Source organism: Podarcis gaigeae, assembly GCF_964106915.1.
Source record: "Podarcis gaigeae genome assembly, chromosome: 2".
Taxonomy (NCBI): domain Eukaryota; kingdom Metazoa; phylum Chordata; class Lepidosauria; order Squamata; family Lacertidae; genus Podarcis; species Podarcis gaigeae.
In genome coordinates, this window is record NC_139679.1 from 74,845,715 (window position 1) to 74,860,914 (window position 15,200).

At 43.9% G+C, this 15,200-nt stretch overlaps 1 protein-coding gene across 1 annotated transcript in view; it reads left to right on the top strand.

Moving 5' to 3' along the window:
- The window catches only part of GRM2 (glutamate metabotropic receptor 2), a 79,774-nt gene extending 64,822 nt beyond the window's left edge, over positions 1 to 14,952 (top strand). The window contains exons 3-6 of the mRNA XM_083726528.1: positions 269 to 1,106; positions 2,623 to 3,689; positions 11,736 to 11,910; positions 13,811 to 14,952. Coding sequence (XP_083582654.1) covers positions 269 to 1,106; positions 2,623 to 3,689; positions 11,736 to 11,910; positions 13,811 to 13,884 — 2,154 coding nt within the window. The 3' untranslated portion in view covers positions 13,885 to 14,952. The remainder of the gene's footprint in view (positions 1 to 268; positions 1,107 to 2,622; positions 3,690 to 11,735; positions 11,911 to 13,810) is intronic.
- Positions 14,953 to 15,200: the final 248 nt, after the last annotated feature.

The window sequence follows — 15,200 nt, forward strand, 5'->3', positions numbered from 1 at the left end:
TAGGATCTGGGAAACATGAGGTTTATGAACTGCCTCCTCTTTCAAATGTCAGCAGGAGTCTTCTGGGGCATTATGTTTAAATTATCACATTTTCCTCTACAGAGCAGGTAGAGTATTTTTCATGGCCACTGCTGCTTTATAACTATGCCATTTCTCCTGTTGCCGCTAATGTGTTGCTCATCAAGTTGTTTCCTTCCTTCCTTCCTTCCTTCCTTCCTTCCTTCCTTCCTTCCTTCCTTCCTTCCTTCCTTCCTCTTCTTCCCTTCAGGTGGCTAACCTGCTGCGACTATTCCAGATCCCCCAAATCAGCTATGCCTCCACCAGTGCCAAGCTCAGCGACAAGACTCGCTACGATTACTTCGCTCGCACTGTCCCACCAGACTTCTACCAGGCGAAGGCTATGTCTGAGATCCTGCGTTTCTTCAACTGGACCTACGTCTCCACAGTGGCCTCAGAAGGCGACTATGGAGAAACAGGCATCGAAGCCTTTGAGCAACAAGCCCGGGCTCGCAACATCTGCATCGCCACCTCTGAGAAAGTGGGCCGTTCCATGAACAAGAAGACCTTTGACGGGGTGATCAAAGCCCTGCTGCAGAAGCCCAGTGCAAGGGTGGTTGTGCTGTTCACCCGGAGCGAAGATGCCCGAGAGCTTTTGGCAGCCGCTCAGAGGATCAACGTGTCCTTCACATGGGTGGCCAGTGATGGCTGGGGTGCTCTCGAGAGTGTGGTGGCTGGCAGTGAGCCAATAGCTGAGGGAGCCATCACCATTGAATTGGCTTCCTACCCGGTGCAGGAATTCGCAGTATACTTCCGGAACCTTGACCCCTACAACAACAGCCGAAACCCTTGGTTCCGGGAGTTCTGGGAACACAAGTTCCAGTGCAGCTTCCACAGCCAGAACTGTAGCCGCTTCTCCCTGAAGACAGGCAAGTTTGAGCAGGAATCCAAGATCATGTTTGTAATCAATGCGGTCTACGCAATGGCGCACGGCCTGCACAACATGTACCAAGCGCTGTGCCCCAATGCCACCAAGCTCTGCGACCCCATGAAGCCTGTGAATGGCAAGAGGTTCTACAAGGAATTCATGCTGAATGTGACATTTGATGGTAAGCCGAGGTTGTGCTTTGGGGTGTGGGAAAATAAAGGCTTGGGGTGTGATGGGAGAAGAAGGGTGCAGCCTTGGCCTAAGGTGGTCAGTGAGGCCTCATGGCTAATTCTCATATTATATGGGGAAAATATGTACTTTTCCTTATGGGCACATGCAGCACAATGGGAGGGAGGAGGTGTGGGGTTTCTCCATTTGGCCAGCCAAAATGCTTGCCCTGGCAGAATGCTCGCTTTAGCTTGATATCAAATTCCTTCTAAGGTTGCTGGCTCTGGGTCTGCATGCAACACTGATCTGCTGTTGAGAAGGGAACAAAGCTTAGCATGAAAGTTGCCTTTCTCCATTGCTGCTCCATCTCTTGACCAGCAAGCACTCACTGTGGTGAGAAGCCTTATAGCACACAACCTGATAATGAGGAGGAGGAGGAAATGGGGAAAGTCCTCACAACATTGCATCTTCCCTAGACACGATGTTAATCATCTAACTAGCCATTTCTTGCCTGTTATCTCTCTCTAAAAAGCAGCCCTGAAGAGCCCTAATCTAGATTGAGATTGCAAGGCTGGTAGAGGGAGGCTTTAACCTTTTGGCTCCTCTGAGGCCCTTGTTTAGATCAGGGGGCTTGTGGCTGCTGTTTAATAAAGGAAAAACAAGCACATGAAGCCAGTCATGTGACTACAGGGGTACCTTGGTTTACAAACTTCATCTGGAAGTCTGTTCTTAAACCAAAGCATTCTTAAACCAAGGTGTGCTTTCCTATAGCAGTGAGGGACTCAATTTACAAATCGAACACACTCAACAGGAAGCGGAACATGTTCTACTTCCAAGGCAAAGTTCACAAACCAAAACACCTACTTCCGGGTTTGCAGCGTTCTTAATCCAAGTTGTTCATAAACTAAGCTGTTCTTAAACCAAGGTACCACTGTACTGTCATGTCTAGGACTATTCCACCCACAGGTTTGCTGAGACTATACAAACAAGTACAGTAGGGGCAACAGGCACACGTCTCTAACATCACAATGCCTGGGAACATGAAATTATGGGTTGAAATAACAAAAATGAAAAGAAAAACAGCAGAACAGAAAATGTGAGCACATTTAGCATGCTCAAACACATGATTATGGTACTTGCAACTGAAACTGTAAGGTCAAAGGGGACAAAGCACCCTATTAGGCTTTGGTTCATTTCTAACATGTTGTCCTGAATATCCATTTTGATTTTTGTAATTAAAAATAACCAAAAATGGGTTTCTATACATTGCATTCTAATGAAACAGGATTTTCTGCACAAATGTGTTTTTTCCCCCTCTTAGTGAAACATTTTTCTGTCAATCCCATTAGTCAGAAGTAGATTTATTTCAAAGTATGATAACACTTTGTAGTTAATCCTCTGTAGACATGCCCTGGAAAGGAGAGTGACAGGTACGTGTGGAGCGTGATTCAATTATATGTGGACATTTGATTTTCTAATCATTTAGCTTTTCCATCATTCAAATGAGTCTTTGCTCTTCTGCTTCACAGCTCCCTTTCGACCATCATTAGACACCAAAAGCACAGTTCGATTTGACCACTGTGGGGATGGGATTGGCCGCTACAATATATTCAACTACCACAGAGCCAACGGGAGGTATCGCTATCAGAAAGTGGGCTTTTGGGCAGAAGGACTCATCCTGAACACAAGCCTCATCCCCTGGGTGAAGACCTCCATCCCTGTTTCCCAGTGCAGTGATCCCTGCAAGAAGAATGAAATGAAGAGCATGCAGCCGGGAGACATGTGCTGTTGGATATGCATTCCCTGCCAGCCTTACGAATATCTGCTGGATGAGTTCACTTGCAGCGATTGTGGACTTGGCTACTGGCCCAACGCGATGCTGAACGCATGCTATGAGCTACCCCAAGAGTACATTCGCTGGAAGGACGTCTGGGCTATTGGACCAGTCACCATTTCCTGCCTTGGTTTCATCTCCACCCTGTTTGTTTTCGGAGTCTTCGTGAAGAACAATGACACTCCTATCGTCAAGGCCTCCGGACGCGAACTGTGCTACATCCTGCTCACCGGGGTTCTGATGTGCTACAGCATGACGTTCATCTTCATCGCCAAGCCCTCTACGGCGGTCTGCACCTTGCGGCGGCTGGGACTGGGGACCTCCTTCGCCGTCTGCTACTCGGCCCTCTTGACCAAGACCAACCGCATCGCTCGGATCTTCAGCGGGGTGAAGGAGGGCGTGCAGCGCCCGAGGTTCATCAGCCCCACCTCCCAAGTGGTCATCTGCATGGCTCTGATTTCTTGCCAGCTCATTATCGTCGTCATCTGGCTCCTGGTGGAGACTCCCGGCACTCGGAAGGAGACCGAGCCCGACAAAAGGTACATTGTCACACTCAAGTGCAACAACCAAGACTCCAGTATGCTCATTTCACTCACCTACAATGTGCTCTTGATAGTCTTGTGTACAGTCTATGCCTTCAAGACCAGGAAATGCCCTGAGAATTTCAACGAGGCCAAGTTCATTGGGTTCACCATGTATACCACATGCATCATCTGGCTGGCTTTCCTGCCTATCTTCTACGTCACCTCTAGCGATTACAGGGTAAGTCATCTCCTGCTGCGAATGAGGGCGGAAAGTAGCCTGTGGCAGGCACCTTCCAATCCCCTATCCTTATTCTGTTGGACAGGGAGAAAATAAGGGGGAGGGGGTGGAGCAGATTCATGCCGGCTGCATTCACACTGCAGTTTGTTCCATTTTCATGACATTTTGCTAAGTGCTCATTTCCACATTGCATTTGAGCTTTCACGTGACATGAAAGCCACTTCCGGAACTATAGTGGACTATTTGGCTTCCTGTCAGCTTGCCTTTTCAGTCTCCACACTATTAGCAGAAGCATACCTGGGGATTGGCGAAGCCTCCCTTCGCCAGGGACACGGGCCCAGGGGGAGTGCAAAAAATCAGAATGCTACTGCTGTCACAGTGAAATTGAACACGGAAAAAGCTTCCCATCCTTCTTGCACCCTGGCACGAAAGTGTGCAGGTTTTTTCGCCCTTGCCCCTTGCCCCGCCCTCACTCTGGACGCTTTGAGTGGTGTAAAATGTAGTCATTTATTGAAGTAGTAGTTTTTTTCTTCTTCTAGGGGGGAGCTAATACAGCTCATTGCCAAGAGTGCAAGGAACCCTAGAAACTCTCTATTAGGCTATTGCACTATACTTCAAATATTAGCTGAAGTTACTACATATATCCCACTTCCAACAAAATATTTCTGGAAGCTTTGGCTTATCCCCCTGTCTTTCCATTCCTGGAACCATACTTTATGTCAACTTTATGTCAAGTTATTCCAATCAAAATCGTACACTCTTTTCTTCTCTACTCTTTTGCTCTTCTCTTCTTCTATCCTGTCAGGTTTTCTGAACCAACCGGGCAAAATGGTGTTGTCAAATTGTTTCAGTCCAGCATTTCTCTGTTGTTTTCATGTGAAGGTGAAGGGTGGGGATTAGGTTGGATTTGTTGCATTAAAAAAAATTAAAATTAAGTGAAATATCAGCCTGTTTGGGATGGGTAAGCAAAGCACTCTTTGAAATTTTTCAGCCCTCCTGTGCCGTTGTTTAGAAAAACACAAAAAACATGTTTGCAGGTATAGCTTGTTTTGCTGCTATCCCAGCTGATGGATCCATAGTGAGTCAGTTTTAAAGCCTCCCTTGCAGGAACAGAAACTGGTACTGGGGTATTTTAAAGATTTATTCAAGGGGTGATTTACAGCCTATTTGTTACTAATTCCACAAGTTGGATCAAAGTCAGCACAAACATTACAGCTTGGCAGACAGAACAACCCTCCCCGCCCTCTCCTCTCTTCTCCCCTCCCCCACTGTTTTGGGAGTTCTTATCCCCTGAGACAATTTCAGGACAGGTACGAGGGGAGGAGGGTGGGGAGGGAGTCCCACTGCACAAAAGGATTTCTTTGCACAATGACTTAGCCCTAGAACCCTCCAAAGCAGAATTTTGTGGGGCAACAGGGAGGAGGAGGAATCTGTGAAAATTGCTGCCCCTGCTTCATCTGGTGGGAAAGTCCCTTAGACAGATCTGGAGCCAAAACAGAAACAAAACCTTGAAAGAAGATATTTTGATAGTGCACAACAAATGAGCATTTCTTCATTTCTTAGGTTGTAGACTGATGAGCTGGAAAGCACTTTAGAGAGAATCAGTTCACATAATAATTCATCAGTGAGGGATAGCTGCCATTTTCAGTGATCTGGTTGTGTTGAATTTATGAGTATTCCATTTCATATCCTGATCCCACCTCATCCTATCTCTGAAAAAAACTTGATCAGAAAAGATTGGAGGCAATTGCAATCTGGACACACGTTGGAGAATTGCCAGAGATTTGGCCAATGCACTTAGAGGTGACTTGTGTTGAAAAGAATTGAATGTTTGTAAGCATGCTAATGTTGTAATGAAGACACAGCAATCCAGCTATTTTGTGGGAGTGTGGGGCCCATTCCACCCCCACAAATGTGCAGTTGCTTAAAAAAAACTCAACAGATTGTGTCAAAAACAGCAAGTTGCATAATTTTTCAAGAATCGTAGAAGAATGTGCGTTGCTAGCAATGAACATCAATGATTATCTGCAACTGGGTAATTAGGGACGAGGAAATAATTACTTTCTGGACCTTAAGGTAATTTTTAAAATGAGTACAATATTTCCAACTCTCCATTCCTACTGCATCAGTCTCTCTGGGCCTTACAGCTACCCTGCCTTTGGTGTTGGTTTCGCTAGAGAAACAGCAGCCCCCAGTGGCCATCAATGTGCTATGCAGACCATACAGAGGTTCGTTTTCAATATCTGTGAGTTCCAAAGCAGAAAACAGTTTTAATTGTTAATAATGCAATAATCTTTAAGAATCATAATATGCTTCTGGTTTTTTTAAATCTTCTGGATATGAAAGCTAAGCAGTCCCTGTTGTGGCCTTGGGGGACATTATCCTTCATAAAATAGGGATTGTGGTGTTTAATGTACTTGTTGGGCAGGTGAGTTCGGTTAACGCTTCCTTGCAGCTTCCCCCAGCTGGTTTTATGTTAGGGCAATTTCACTGGAAAAGATGAGGTATCTGAAAAAGAGGTGTAGGAATTTGTGGTGACAGTCACTCCTTTGGACTATTGCCAAAGTCATGGGTCTTGCTAGTCTGCTTGGCTGGTGGGTATTGGGAACACTAGATTAATTTGCCCAACATTCAAACAAACCTCCATCATGAAGCCCCTTCAAAGATGTTGGCAGTTTAACCCAGGGATAGGCAGGCAGGCTTCTGGGATCTACTTTATTCTTTTCCTGCAGCTTCAAGGTTCACCAGCTGGAGTTGAATGCAAAATAGAGATGCATGGTGATGGAATTAAGATAATTAATTCTGATCATTAAGGAACAGGGTGCTCTGAGCACATGGCTCAGACCATGAATTTGTTTCCCCTTTCAGTATCAGAACTGAGCTAGCCCACAGATCCACCACTAGCTTGAAATGTACCTATTGCCCACTTCTGGTTTAACCCACCCTATGGCAACATCCCAATTTAGGCTGGGTTCCATCTTCTGTAGAGGTGGGTCACTGATATAGGGATAGATACTAAAATCTGGTACTGGTGGCAGGCACCTGTTCCATAAGGTCTTCGGTTAAATGCACTTGGCATTTCTGAGAAGCTTGCAAAGTCTTCGGGGAGCTTGTTAATATGATGCTGTGAGAAACTTTGGAACGATGCCTGTAAGAAACTTGGCCCAAAAGGCACCTTATTAGAGCTTTCTGATTTCTGTAAAGAGTACCTGTGTGCTATTAATGGTGCTGAATAGCACAGCTCCATTGAAGCCACCCGGAAGCAGGGACCTTGCCTGCATGAAATGTGGGGACTTGAGTTTGTAATTTGATTAGGCTAAGGGGAAAATCCTGCTATGCAGCTACCTTCTGAAGTGCTGAGTGACAGGGTCCTCTGTGCCCTCAGCTCCCAGAATTACTTCAGAAACTAGTACAAAACTATAAAAGCTTTTATAAGACATCGCTGCTGCCCTCCATCTCCCCACACATCTCTCCCCAACTGCTTGTTTGGCCCAGCATAGCACCCAAGCATGCTCAGGGCTGGTGAAGACATTTTGCTGCCTGAGGCAGATGTCAATGTGAAGAAAGCCCAAGGCTGGCAAGTTCCTGTGGTACCCGAGGCAGAACATCCCTGAGGCAAAAGTCCCTCCTCCCAATCCATGGCAGTAAGAATGCAACAATAAATTAAATAACCATCTTCTGTGCTTTCATGACACCTCAAATCTGCCTGAGGTTGCATCTCACTCAGCCTAATGGTAGCGCTGGCCCAGTAAAAGCTTGGATGTGTACTCTAAGACTGCCATTAGCTGTCCCACTTTGGACCCCTCTCTGTTGTGCTGCACATTTGACCATCTCTAAAATAATGTAGGACCCCTGTTTCATCAACACTTTGCACAATATGTATGTTGTTCCAATATCCATCCCAAACTCTGAAACTAGACTAACTCAAGAAGTTTCTAAACACAAAATATTACAAAGCAGCATTTAAAAAAAAAAAAAAACCATTTACAATATGTTCATCCCATCTTTTCTCCAAGGAACTCAACACGGCATGCATGGTTCTCATCCTCCCAATTTTATCCTCACAACAACCCTGTGAGGTAGACTCATCTGGGAGAAAGACATGGGTCATTCAGTGCATATAATTGCAAGTCAAAAGGCAAATTGGGGCGGAGGGGTAAGAGACTTCTGTATTCCACTTTTAATTTGTATACTGCCTTTCTATATTTCTATGCACAAGGCAGTTTAAAGCAGCAGCAACAACAACAACAAAAACATACACCTTATAATAATCTGATCCAATACAAAGCACCATAATAAAACATAAGTTTAAAATAATCATATCAAATAAAGTAATATTCAATAATCTATTATAATATAATAGTACACAATGCAATTAACTCTCAAGACACCAGCAAATAATAATTAAACAGTCACAATTAGATGAGGGGATCCAGTCATGCAATAGTGATACCAAGGATGTATCACATATTAATCAACAAATGAACTCACAGGAGAAATTAGGTGTGTAACAACTGTTTGCAAGGTTTGAGCCTGAACTTGAATGTTGTACTTTTGCAGCCCAGGAAGCTTGCTGTCAAGTTTTAACCCTACTAGTCCAGCAAACTGCTAAGACCTAGTAGTGGCAAGAGACCTACTGTCTTGATATTGCATTGCTGGGTCTCCATTTCCTGAGCTTGAGGTGGTGACAGAGGAAAACAGCATTTCTCTCATCTTCCCAGGTGGGGTCAGACTAAAGGACTTCCCACAGGCAGGAAATTAGAAGGAAAATTTCACTAAGCCTGCCAAATACCTGGTCTCAGAAGGCTCCAAAGCAAGAGGAAATGTTTCATCAGAGTTTTGCTAGAGGGTCAGATCAATGACATGTCAAGCCCACTTTCACAGAAACTTGTAAGAGTGGTTTCATAGCAACTGTACAATTAAAACTACCGCTGGACTTGTGGTGGGATTAAGGGCTGCTTCTTACTTTACATCTTGCATTAAGTTACCAGATAGTCAAATGCAAAGAAGTATTTGCTTTCCACAAGCTGGGAATGGCAAATATGCATTTAAATTAGTGCGGTGTTGTTTTCCTAAACCAGAATTAACTATTTTTTTAGAAAAGTAGTAATATTTATTAACTTGTAAAGCTAACATGTGCTGTGCTCTGGGGAGCTATCACTAAAAAGTATGCTTCTACTCCTTTGCCAGATAACTGAGCTAATCTCAGCTAAGTCATTTATTATTATTATTATTATTATTATTATTATTATTACCCCGCCCATCTGTCTGGGTTGCCCCAGTCACTCTATCAATTATGTATACTCAGCAAATCTTAAAGAAACAACGTACTTACACCGTAGCTACTTTCCTGGGGGAAATAGGGGGTACACAGAATATGGGTGTGACGCTTTCTCCATTGGCACCTCCATTTGTTTTGTTAGGGAAATTGTTCCTTTGTCTTCACTGTTCTCATTGTGGGAAATTGCAGTCAAACATAACTATGCATGAGTGCTAGTTAGTGCATGAAGGGGTTAAGATCACAGAGTTAGATTCATAGACTCAGCCAGGACATGCCCCCTTTCCTCCAACTAGGGAGGAAGTGAAGTCTTCTCTTTCTGTTTCCTCTCTCTTATTGTCATGTAACCTACGAGAAAGGACATTTTAAGCTTTTCTCCAAGCTTAAAGCACATGTTTGAAACAATCTGTCCGTATTTTTCTACCCAAGAGTAGAGTTCTCCTAGCTGCTGCTCAGATAAATGCATAAATCTGACCCTTTGGCAAAGGAGCCCTGTAGACAGTCAAAATCCCCCTCCTTCCCCAACTCTTGTGGCAGAATTCTGTGAGCAGAACTCCACTCAGCAGCTCTCTGGTATTTTACATGGGACAATCCTAGCCCTACGTGGAGCCATCAGGGATTAAACCCGAGTCCTTCAGCATGTAAACCAGACGCTGTGGCCCCTCTTCCAGCTGCATCAGCTACTATAGATGAGAATGTTGAGTTACATAGAACAATTCCTCAGGTGCATATGTTAAAGATAAGATACTTATTATCTATATCTATAGATGCTTGATGCGAACTCAGCCATTGAGTACAGTAGTCCTCGGTGGAGCTGGAGGTCAAGGCAGGGATTCTGTTAATTTAATTACTGAGTCTGCTGTGCAAATCATCCTAGGCTAGAAGCCCTAGGAACAAAGTAGCAAGACGTTTTCAACAAGTGTTTTTCTACAAAAAAAATATTCGGGCCTATGACATGACACCAGCAACCTATACTATGTTAGTATGATAACTGCATTTATGATTATGAAAACTCTACAATAGTCATCCCCCAATGCCCTCCACAAGCTTAAGCTGTGAAAGGCCACCATCTAAGGAACCACAAAAATTATAGGACAATTGCTATTGCTGGAAGCATCAGGGAATAATAGTAGATGTCATCCTGTGATTGGAAAATCACATGCTCTTGTGACCTCAGAGACTGTGTTGATGTGTCTCAGGAGAGGAACCAACTGGTAGTTGACATTATTAGCTTTTTGTCAGAGACTTGCTTTCTCTTTCTACACACTCATCTTGGTAATTCCTTAATCTGTTGAAGGATTCATTTTTTTAAAGAAATATATATGTATATGTTCATGAAATCAGCTGAATCTCTTGACAGTTCCTGAGTCTTTTTGATAATAACTTTCAATTCATATTTCTCATTTGTTATATTAAATCTATTTATATGCCATGGGAGTTGTCTTCCATCAGTGTGGGGAATGTACTGAGCGCAAAAACTGCAGAAGTATATTAATTTTATCAGAAGATAGCATGCTTGTTTCTTAGCAATCCAAAGGAAGGGAATTTCAACTTCTTCCACACCTTATGGAAGCCAGTGAGTTAGTGTATGTAGAACTAGATTGCAAAAAGGGAGCTATAGTAATACATTTTAAAGTTGATTTAAAAAATAAAATAAATATCCATGTAACCCAAATAACAAAATAGGCTACACTGACAACTAACTAACTTGTTTAGTGTGACATAACCTTGTATGGGAGACGCGGGTGGCGCTGTGGTCTAAGCCACAGAACCTAGGGCTTGCCGATCGGAAGGTTGGCAGTTCGAATCCCAGCAATGGGGTGAGCTTCCATTGTTCGGTCCCAGCTCCTGCCAACCTAGCAATTCAAAAGCACGTCAAGTGCAAGTAGATAAATAGGTACCAGTCCGGCGGGAAGGTAAACAGCGTTTCCGTGCGCTGCTCTGGTTCGCCAGTAGCGGCTTAGTCATGCTGGCCACATGACCCAGAAAAACTGTCTGTGGACAAATGCCGGCTCCCTTGGACTATAGAGTGAGATAAGCGCGCAACCCCAGAGTCGTCCGCGAAGGGACCTAATGGTCAGGGGTACCTTTACCTTTACCTTTATATGGACAAGTGTAGTTTTATAACTGTACACTCCTACACATGTCTACTCAGAAGTAAGCCCGACTGAATTTCGTGGGGTTTGCTCCATCACCTGGTAAGCACCTATAAGACAGCAGCTTAAATCAGTTAGTCTTGAAGGTGCTGCACAGGACTGCTGACAAGGGACCCAACACATGCCCAGCCCTAGGCAGAAACAACTTTTTTCATTTGTTGTCATTTGTTTTATTTTCAAGAATGTGATTGGGTTGCCCTTTTAATTTCCCCATTTCCCTTTTTCAAGTTAAGCGACCAGCACTGTGAGTAGGTTGGGTTAGTAATGTATGGCTTTTGCCCACATGCCAAAGAAGCCAAACCTTAAAAGAAACCTTCAGAAATGCACATACCCTTAGGAAAACAAGAGAATGATGGTTTGTTGGTGAGAACTCCTCAGAGTGCATTGCATAGGCTTATACAATTTGGGAAGATTTATAAAGTGAAGATCATGCTTCTTCTAGTCTAGAATCAAATAGTACTTGCCTCTTTCTCTGCCAGTTGGAAGTGTGTACTTGGGTAGTTCCTATATGCGGGGGTACATAAGTAGGGACACATGTAAACACAACACTTTCTTTCTTTACCTTACAGATTGATGCACACAGTTTTTCTTTCTTCCTTTGCCTCTGCACAGGTCCAGACCACCACCATGTGCATCTCTGTTAGCCTCAGTGGCACAGTGGTCCTTGGTTGCCTCTTTACTCCCAAGTTACATATCATCCTCTTCCAGCCCCAGAAGAATGTTGCCAGCCATCGTGTTTCCACCAACCGTTTTAGTGTGACCGCTGCAAGCTCCAGCCACTCGCATGGTGAGTAACATAGGATTTCCCGGCTAGGTACTGTTCTCTGCATTCTGAATGGCTCATTGGGGCCTAATAGCGATTGATGGATTCATGAATTTGTTTAATCCTTATTTACAACATCTGAGCTACTTCCCATCGCCACACAGTGGTGATGAATTTTATAAGCTATTTTTTATTTATTAAATTTATATACTGCCTTTCATCCAAATATCACAGGGTAGTTTACAACATTAAAACATAAAATACATAGCATAAGAATAAAAATGAGTAACACCCCCAGTTGTGTTTTGTGATTAAATACTCCACCTTGTCTGTTCCAAGTCTACCATGTTCTGTAACTGATCCACTGTTCCTATGCAAATGCACCATTTCCCATGATATTCTAACACAGTAATTCATCCATGAAGGTGGGTGCTTCAAAATGGGTCTTTATTGTAGGATTGGAGCTCCTCCTATGCGTGCAGGTTTGTTGAATTGCCCACATGCCCACTGCACACCATTTAATCTGGATCTTCCCTTTCCAGGGAAAATCTGACAAGCAAATGAACAGACCTATTGCCAACTATCCATTTGCAAATTAAGCTCCTCCCACCCTAATCTGGAAACACCTGGTGACAAACAAAATAATCCGAGGGAGTGAAACGTACAAATCTAAGCGTACTAATTTTGGCACAGGTATAAAATTGTGTGTGTTCATGGTCAAGTACATGGCTACAAAGACAGCTTGGTTTTGCTAATCAGTATTGTGCATGTTATACTTTGCAGTATGCAAACAGTATAGATAAGCCAAGAACGCATTTCAATTAATGACACAGACCATTTATTCCCTGTTCCCCTGTAAAGGTACACTTGGGCAGAAATGTCATGGGGCTTGCAGTTCAGCCATTACAACTCAGTTTCAAAAGCAGGAAACCGGTTTGGCTTTGGCTTGTTTTCCTGGTTTCTTGGTTCAGATGTGATGAGGAACTCCAGCTTAAAACAAGCCAAAACCTCCACACCAAGGTTGGCATGTGAGAGGAAGGGAAGAGGACTTGATCCTGGCACCCATTGTTGGCTTCCTAAGGCAATGGTTTCCAGAAGCCTAGAATGATCATCCAAAACAGGCCATAGAGTGTGGCGAATCCCCTCCTCTGGGAAGAATAAAACACTCATAATAATAATTTTTCTTAGCTGTGTCCAAGTCCTAACAAAAGGGTGTGTTATTGCTAGATCTGCTACTTCTCAGTGGCAGTATGTTAGAAGAAAATGTGGTGACAAACAGCATCTTGCATTCCTTTGCTACTTGTGTCCCTTTGGACAGAGACAACATGTGATCAGGATTTTCATATAAGAAGCGCTTTGCTGTATCAGATCTGAGGGAAACTCCCATTATCCCTTACCACTGGATGGCTTCCTTTCTCCAACAGTGCCCTGAGAAGCCCACAGGCAGTGTGTGCACTCTGGCTTACATCACGGTGTTCCATTGCACCAGAAGCTGTTTAGCCATGCTGGTCATATGACCCAGAAAGCTGTCTGCAGACAAACGTCGGCTCCCTTGGCCTGAAAAGCAAGATGAGCGCTGCACCCCTTAGTCGCCTTTAACCGGGCTTAACCGTTCAGGGGTCCTTTACCTATCTTGTAAGGATGAAGACAGAGCTGTGCATATTGCATGGTATATAAATAAAAGCTCTAAACAAATCAACTCAGTGTTTATATCAATGAAATGTATTGATGATTGTGTTAGAGCTGATGTGCTAGAATTTGAGATGGCTGAAAATAGATGATTGGCAGCTCAGCTATGATGCATGGGAACTCAGCACCACCAGGTGAGATGGAGTGGTGGTTTGCAGAGGGTAGTGTTTGGGTAAGTGCAGGATTGTTAAAAACTGCTATTCATTGAAACCTCCTTCTGCTCTCTGCCCCACAGGGTCATCTTCTCAATTTGTGCCAACAGTGTGCAATGGCCGTGAAGTGGTGGACTCCACAACATCATCCTTGTGAATGCCTCTGTGTTCTCTGTCAGTTACCGTATGTTGCCTCTGTGCTCGCTCCCTATGAACACATGCCTTCTTCTTTCCCGCTGGGCCTCTTGTTTCCTAAAAAGAGAGAGAGAAACCCTGTTCCCCATGCCTATTCGTTGAACAAGTTTTTCCAAGGAAAAAGCAAGAGAACAGAGATTATCCTTTACCCCCAAAGTCCAGCACCAGTTTAGAGATGCAAGGAAACTTTGGCACAGTTGAGAATGTATCTGTGAAGAGGCCCATGATGTTGCCCTCATCATATGGATACAAGACTGATACCCTATCAGATTACTGGGGTGACAATGAAGAATCCACATATATTCCTTTATCTTGTCTACACTTGAAAAGGAACAGTGAAGCTGTTGGTTGTTGTTGTTTATAACAAACTGCTTTCCCTCAAACTTTTCCTCAACGTATACAATACTTCTGCTGTTAAGAGGGAGGATCCATATTAAAACTCTGAAGAATACCAAGGAATCTGTGGTGCTATGGATTGAAAAGATGGGATAGAATCTCCTCACGATTTAAAAACCTGGTGGCACACACTGATACTTGTATGCTTGCATACATATATTTGTAATATGTCTACCAGCTGCTTGCAAGCATAATCTCTGTGAGAAGCTTCCTGAAATGAATTGACAAAATGCTCCTGTGATAATATCTGAGAAGAGAAATAGAACTACACACCTGGTATTTAACAGAATAGTGAGTTATATCTTATATGCCGCTCTGCAGAACGAAACAAGATGATGCAAAGAAAACACACATCCCAGATGAGTCCAGTATTATTCCTTGGTTGGCATCCATTTGTCTCAGGAGACAATGGAGGAGTGCACCTTTGTGGGTGAAGTCAAACTGTTAGAAGGTTACAGCAGCTGCTGTGGCTGTAGAGACCGATATGGGAGAGACATGTTTTGTTGCAGCTGGGGCAGGTGAAGGTGTCTGGCTGTGCTGCTACAGGTGCAACATGGAATTTCTTTTCTCTGCTCTCCTCCCAGCAGTCATTCCTCCTCTGATCACTGCTATGGATACACATCCCGGTCGTCTGCAAGGGATTTCCACATGGCGGGTTTAATGTTGCCAGCCTTTATGTCACATTTGCAGACATTTTTGTAAAGCAGAGTTGGTCTGCCAACAGGCTTGGTGCCTAGAGCCACCTTCCATTCTACGGACATGGCTAAGACAGCATAGATGTTATGAAAGACAGAAGTGCAAACCTGCTGTGAGTGTGGGCTTGGAAGAGCACATCTTTATTTGAGAGCCTGTTGTGCCACATGATGCCCCAAATCTTCCTGA